General features: G+C 33.4%; 1 protein-coding gene across 1 annotated transcript in view; it reads left to right on the forward strand.

Annotated features, from left to right (window-relative positions):
- LOC106876982 (HEAT repeat-containing protein 5B) overlaps positions 1-7,992 on the forward strand; it is a 153,988-nt gene that overhangs the window by 133,538 nt on the left and 12,458 nt on the right. Inside the window, exons 29-33 of the mRNA XM_052971972.1 lie at positions 2,878-3,067; positions 3,371-3,634; positions 5,139-5,301; positions 5,645-5,757; positions 7,377-7,682. Of these exons, the coding sequence (XP_052827932.1) occupies positions 2,878-3,067; positions 3,371-3,634; positions 5,139-5,301; positions 5,645-5,757; positions 7,377-7,682 (1,036 nt within the window). The remainder of the gene's footprint in view (positions 1-2,877; positions 3,068-3,370; positions 3,635-5,138; positions 5,302-5,644; positions 5,758-7,376; positions 7,683-7,992) is intronic.

The following is a 7,992-nucleotide window of genomic DNA, read 5'->3' on the forward strand; positions in this document are numbered from 1 at the left end:
GTAAGACTACCCTTTCAGATATACTTTCATTGTGATTTCTGCAATGTGGTGCATAAATTGTCAAGTAAATGAGATGCATCTTTGCCTCCACTGATTCACTTGCAAAGTGTTGAGTAAAATTATTTCGTTGCAGACCTCCTTTGAGTCTTTTTATTATCACTACGACACACATAGTCCCCAGTTGGTAACATTGATTTCAAGGCCCTCCTAGATGAGAGACTGGCATTCCACTTAATGCCTATGTTCCATGCTGGCATGGATTGGAGAGTTATTAATGTAGAAATATGGTATCGTAGCTACTAACAGTTGAGGGTTGCGTAGTCTAGACGGCGTTTTTAGATTTCATTATTCTCTTTAACCCAGGCAAAGCCGGGTATTTCTGCTAGTATGAAATATTTCTTTTGTTGCTACATTAATATCTGAACTTGCTGCCTGTGAACCTCTCTTCTTATCTCTTCCTTCCCTTGTACTACTTTGTTCCCCACAATATACAATTTGTGTTGTTAATTATATCTCCCAAAAAGTACATCCTTTTGAAATCCTAATTATTGAACTGCAAACTGTACATTAATTGAACTAGCTGAAACTTCCAAGTCCATTAGTCTCTGTATTATCTATGAGCACTACTTCTCTTTCTCAAACTAAATAAACAAATATACTAATAATAATTCTTTCCTCTATAGGCAAAAGGCCTGAAATTTTGTGGGCAGTAGCTAGTCATTTACATTGACCCCAGTGCTTGGCTGATATTTATTTTAATGACCCTGAATGGGTGAAAGGCAAAATCGAGCTCTTTAAAATTAGAACTCAATGATAATAAAATGAGATCAACATGCCACATCACATAATCATTAATCTACATATGCTAGAGAAAGCATATGTTTATTTTACATTTAGAGGTTTGTTAGTCATTTGTCATGTGTTTCTGTGAAATTTTATTTTAGAGTTGGAAAAAACCTTTGTGCTGTCTCAATTGGATCACAATAGAGGGACCTGTTTAAGCCATGTGTAGTGTCAGCATTTCAAAACAGGATGAACATCCACTAAAAATGATTGTAAATTCGGAAAACAATACATTGTCTTGTTACAAAATTTGTACCATGTCTGCTAACAAAGGAGCAAAAAGGAAATGGAAGCTAGAGCTTTTTCTTATAATGTTGATAACATCTTTCTATAGAGTGTCATTACAGGTGACAAAACATGGGTGCACTGCTATGTTGAGACACAGAGGCAGTCAGGGTGACTTGGATAATCATTGATATATATATATATATATATATATTATATATATAGTTATATTATATATATATAGTTATATTATATATATATAGTTATATTATATATATATAGTTATAATATATATATATATATAGTTATATTATATATATAGTTATAATATATAGTTATATTATATATATAGTTATAATATATATATATAAAATATATAAATGGAATACACAAGCAAAAGAAACAAATGGAAAACAGGACAAGTAACATAAAGAATGACCCTTCATCAGTTGTCGGCTGTCCATCTACTCCTCATTTCAATCATTGAACGACAATATGAGTCTTTGAAGGCAGTTGCTCCCACAAAAGCCAAAATAAAATTTGGGATTTGCAGAGGGTCAAAGCTGGTGACAAAGACAGGACAGTGGAGACCTACGAGGAAACCGAATGAAAACAAACATGGAGGATCGTTAGACCAGATGAAGGTAAAATAGTGAACGTTGGAGAAATATTTTCTTTGACAAGAGAAAAGATAGAAGAGAGAGATAGATAGGATATGTGCAGTCTTTACAACAGCCCTGAAGGAAAAGAACGATGATCACATGAGGAAAAGAAAGATGGACAGTGGTCACGTGTGAGCAATGAGAGAGAGTAAAGGAGAGATAGAGAGAGGGAGAAAAAGAAGGAATTAGAGAGGATGAGAGAGAAAACAATAGGGGAAGAGAACAATATAGAGTAGAATCGCATCAAAAATATTATGATAAACTTACTTGGAAATGGATGCATGGTGTTCAATCAAATAATAATATAAATAATATATATATCTATATATATAATTATTATTTGATTGAACACCACACATCCATTTCTAAGTAAGTATATATATATATATATATATATATATATATATATATATATATATATATATATATATATGGCATGTTGCAGTTGTTCAAATGTGAAGTGTGTCATCAACAGATTGTTCCACATGATGTGATTAATATAAAGTTTTGATTGATATTCTGAGATGTTTGACAAAAGCAATGCAAAGAAAGAGGCTTAAGGCATGCACAGACAAAACCAGGATGCTGAGCTATGACAACACACCTTATCTATGAATTTTTGGCAAAGCATGTAATTGATGTACTCTCAGCAGCCCTGGTCACTGGATTTGGCTCTGGTAACCTTTTATTAGTTTCTCAAAGTTGAAATTCACCCTGAAAGGAGACCAATTTCGGACAACATAAGAAACTGAAGAAAATATTCTTTGAGAATTGCATGCTATCCCTGCAAACATATTCAGGACATATTCCTAAAGTATTGTAGTGATGTATCACTAGGAGGATGGTAGCTATCCTGAAGGAGACAAACCTGATTATATTTTAAATAAAGAATTTTTTTTTTTTTGCTTTTAGAAAGTTCTGTTTCTTTATGGATATACATCTTTCATTGGTGTTGATTATTGTTTCCACAAGAAAATTTATTTTATTTTAGTTTTCTCTTTAGTATTCTGTTGAAAAGGTTATTTTAAAAAGTGAAGTATGAAAATTAAGAATTGTTTGGATGACATGTACTAGGAACAAAATAATTGAATTATTCTATTGTATATTTTATATTAAATTAAATGTTAAATTCTTTACTTATTTCTAGGTTTATATTGTTGCTGTAAAACGTGACAAAGAAAAGGCAGGTGTTAATGCCAGTTTGAAATCTGAGGAGCTAGATGTGCAAGATTTTCCTGTTGAGAGCCTACTCAGTTTGGTGCAACCAGAGTTATCAAACTTAAGTGAGCACTGGATGTCAGCTTTGAAAGATTATGCATTACTCTCTTTACCACCAGGTAAACTTTTAAAAAGTTTTTTATGATTTAAAAAACAGTGATTTCTCTATTGCTTTGAAAAATAAACTTCCTATTTAAATCAAAAGACTAAGAATTTCATATTTAAAACAAAAATGATATAAAATTGTTATAAAATAACATTCTGTTGAGCTACTTGTTTTAAGTTCTGATTATTTTAGTACAAATGCTATTCACTTTCAGAGAAGTAGTAGAGGAATACTGGCATTGTTTCCCATTACTTATCAGTTTAAGTTTTCAGCTAATTGATCTATTACTACCAGTTTATTTTTGTTTTTATTTTAGAATATTCCAGCCAACTTCCTCCAGAAGGTGGTACATTCTACCAAGCAGAAACCATGGATTCATCTCGTATACATTACAAAAAGTCATGGCCCCCAATTCTTTATGCTCTGTCAATTTGGTTAAATGAAGCTGGCTTTTTAAGTGTCAACCGTGAATTTGGTGGCGAAAGTAACAAATCAGCCAAAAATGTCCCACTGGCTTCAACAATGCCAGCCAATATGAAACCAGAAGAAGTCAATGCTGATAGATTATATTTAATATTGGGTGTGTATTTACATTCTTATTTTGCTTATTTAATATTAATATTCAAAACTGAAATAACAATGCATTTTCACATGAGGATTACTCAAGAAGTAATTAAAAATGATTGTGCTGCTGCTCTTGGTGATGATGGTGATGATAAATATTTTGCCTGTAAAATCATCATTTTAATATTGATTTTTTTCACAAGCTTTTTTGGGGTTGGATGGGATTTATCAAGGTTGATTTTCTATAGCTAAATGTCCCTCCTGTTGCAACCTTCACCTGTTTTCAAGCACAGTAGTATTTCCTCATGGCCAAACATGTTTTCTCAGAATATTGGAAATGAATGGCATTGCTTGTATGACAGTGACACTCATTTACAACTGTCATGTGATGTCAAGTTAAGGAGAAACAAACACATTCACATACGACAAATTCCTTTCAGTTTTTGTCTTCCAGATCCACTCACAAGGCTTTGATCATCCCAGAGCTATATGCCCAAGGTGCATACAGTGGAACAAAACTCAAAACCACATGGTCAGGAAGCAAACATCTTAACCACATAGTCATACCTTTACCTATTAAAATATAAAACAGTTTTCATTGTTATTATTGATTGTATAATTTCTTATTTATTTTGTAAATAAGTATTAAAAACTTCCTTACAAAGGTAGTACTCCAGCAAAGCCTTAGTAAAATAAACTATAAAATTTATTGTCAAATTTTCTGTAAAATCTTGCAATGAATATTTAAGATCCAGATTTTAAAATCAGTGTGAACCAACATTTCTAAATTCAATACAGCTATCCACAGCTCTACACCCCTTCTCCAGTAAATCTTCATTTTAGTCTTATCCAGAAAATCAAGAGAGTTGACCACATAACATTATATATTAGAGAACACTATTATAATGAGGACAGCAATAACTCCAATGGCCCAACTTCATTCTGACATGTAAAGAAATCTCAAAATTCTTGTTGGAAGTACACAGTTAACAGACCACTGAAGTTGATGCTTTAGAAAATGTTTCAGTAAAATCATGGAAAGTTTTGAACAATAGCAAAACTCTGGTCAAAACAAAAATGTCTAAAAATTAGACATAGTTATTTTCTAAAAATCAACTACAGACAGTGAAGGCAAAGAGGGATAGATAAAATGCTGCAGTGTTTTTTTAATTAAGAAATGTCTTTCTCCAGTCTCCTTATGAAATAATTTTCAATCTTATTCTTAATATATAATTTTAAAATACTTAAATGTTATAAGAAATGGATTTAAGATTAAAAAAGCTCCTGTTGAAGGGTTGATGTAATGTTTTGTCTCAGGTTTGAATTGAAAGATAGGAATGTTACATAATGTACATTGGTTGGGCCACAAACCATTATTTAAGCATTTGACTAATTTCAATTCAATTCACCATATATTTAAGTGATTCCATCTGTCAAGGGGAAAATATATAAACAAAGTTTGAAATATAGTATAGAGATGAAATTTAATAAATTTTTATCTATAATATTTGTTTTTATAGGAATTTGCATGGAGTCTCTTTGCTGTCCAACATCTTTGCTTTCTGAGGAAACTGTTAATACTTGTTTGCGAGCTTTGCATATTCTATTGGATACGAGATGGCCAAGAAAACAAATTGGAGAAGACATGATTCTGGCTAAGGAACTGCTTAATGTGATGCACAGGTAACTGCCTTAAAACTTCAATGATATTCAAAAAATCCAATTGTTTTCCAGAATAGAAAACTTTTTACATAGCTTATGTATAAAATTATGATGACATAAGTAATGTGTAAGAGTTGTAGCCAGTTTAATTAATTAATTATTAAATGAATGCCTGGTCGAATTATTTGTATTATTAGATGTGCTTGAATGGAAAAATACTCTTTGATAACTTTTATGAATTGTTTGTTCCTTTCTATCTCCATTTGAGAACCTTAAGTGTATATAGTTCTTTTTTAGGCTCTTCTGTAACCTGCTTGAACCTATTCTTCAAATAATTTTTCAATCATATGTTTTCTTGTTCTAGAATTCTACTTACAAGAGAAAATGTTCAGACACATTTACTGGTCATGGAAGTTGTAAAACAAGTAATTAAAGCTAGCCATGAGAATCTTGATAGTGAAGGGAGAAAAACTAAAGGTAAGAAATTAAACTGTTAGTTTTTTAACTGAATTCTTTTCATCTTTGGGGAATTTTTAAAAAATCCTATGTTAAACGTTTTCTATTATATATATCTGACCTCACCAGACTGAGTTGTTAGGGAAGGAAGGTATCGCTAGTTCTCATAGTATTTTGTAAAGTACAAATTTTCCTTGAGCATAACAGTAGTTTGTCACAAGTTATTCCCCCAATAATTACTAGGATTTTTTTTTTCAAGTTTAGTCAATTTGAGTGCATTAAACACTGAACTGCTAGTTCCAAACTTATCACTTGTATAAACTCTATGGGTTCTCTCTCTGTGCATCACCATCACTGTCTTCTACTTTCCAAGCTGGCAAGGGCTGAACTGGCTATCATGGGGCTGGATGTCTGAATTTTTATCAACAGTTACTGTCCTCTTAAATTGGTCAGAGGTCCATATCTTGCTCATCATCATATTTTAACATCCATCTCTCATGCTTGCATAGATTAGATGGTTCATACATTTAATTTTCTTTTTATGATTGGATGCTCTTCCTAACATCAGCCACTTTACTGGGTGTATTTTAAAGGAGCCTCTTGACCCCATGTTGCCTCTATTTGATCACCAACCACTTTGAGATATTGTATGCATTTAATGGTACCAGCTACAGTGAGTTTGTGTTACACTCAACACAGGATTAAAAACTTCTCTTTACACTACGATGTAACCTTTGTTCAAGGCAGTGTGACCAAGAGGGTAAATAGAAGAGAGAGCAATGACAGAATGACCAGAGTGTTGGTGAATGATGGGACAGACAGTGACGGGTGAAATAGTAGTAGAGGAGGAAGTAAAGGAAGTGTGACAGTGCTGGTGGAAGCAGTGCAACAGAAGCAATGATAACAGCTACATGTTTAAGATTTTGAAAGAGAGATAAAGTGAAGGATGTTAATAGGGATGGGAGATAATGGGGGATGTATATGTATACATTCATATGTATGAAGTTCACAATTTCACCCCTACATCCTGGACAACACATGGTAACAAGGCATGGACTCTGAATGTAGAAGACTTGTGAAAACTAGAAAGAAATGGAGCAAGGATTCTCCTCTGGTTGTCTAATGTTATATGTACCTGAATAACAACACAAATAAGCTCAAAGAAAAACTGAATGAAAGAAGTAGATATGGTATGCTAGAGAGATGACTGCATTGATATAGATATCTGATGCATATGAATGGTGGCAGCTGTTTAAAGAAGTGGTATACACTCAAAATAATCGGAATTCATGGAAGAGCAGAGGCTGAGAAAGATTTAGGTTGAAGTGGTGAAGACTGATTTCAACATGTTGCATGTGATAAATGAGATAAAAGATCATGACCATTGACATGCTGTTCTGGAGGAAACTCAGTCACCCATGGAAGCATAATGAAATTTAGGATAGGATTTAGGTAGTGACAGAGGTTAGGACATATATAACATATCTATATTTAGTCTTGTACTCTACATTTTTCTTTAAACCTTTTTTATTAATGGGCTTTCTGTATATAATTGCAGCTTACTTTTTGAAAGTAGTTCTAATCCAATTAATCCTATTTTCAGAAAAATCATTTAAACTTTTTTTTTTTTTTTTTTATAGAAAATAGTGTGCAAACACCAAGCAAAGATGGTAGTACTGAATCAATGGATACCATTGACAGCAACTATGTGATAGGAGAAGGAGGAGAAAGTGGTGAAATTATTAAAGGAAAGTCTGTAGTATATGCTACCTTAGAAGTTTGTCTGTGTGTTCTTGTGCGCCAGATTCCAGCCCTTAACCCTACTGCTGCTAATACTGGCTTTCAAGTTCCAACCCACCTTACCAAGATGACTGATGAAGCCTGTCAGTTAATTTCATCCGTAGTATTGGTCATGGCAGAATTACCAAACTTGTGTTCTCCTGCAGGTAAACCATTTGTCTGAAGTGTTTTAGCAGTATGCTCCGTTGGATGTGTAATGTCAATGTGAATACCCGTCAGAGTGTAAGTATCTTGAGAGAAAAGCTGAACATTAGAAGCATCAGTTGTGGCGTGCAAGAGAGACGATTGCGCTGGTATGGACATGTGGTGAGAATGGAGGAGGATAGCTGCGTGAAAAAGTGCCACACCCTAACAGTTGAGGGAACCCGTGGAAGAGGTAGGCCCAGGAAGACCTGGGCTGAGGTGGTGAGGCAAGACCTTCGTACATTGGGCCTCACCGAGGCGATGACTACGGAC

Source organism: Octopus bimaculoides, chromosome 11 (genome assembly GCF_001194135.2).
Source record: "Octopus bimaculoides isolate UCB-OBI-ISO-001 chromosome 11, ASM119413v2, whole genome shotgun sequence".
In the NCBI taxonomy this organism is placed as follows: Eukaryota; Metazoa; Mollusca; class Cephalopoda; order Octopoda; family Octopodidae; genus Octopus; species Octopus bimaculoides.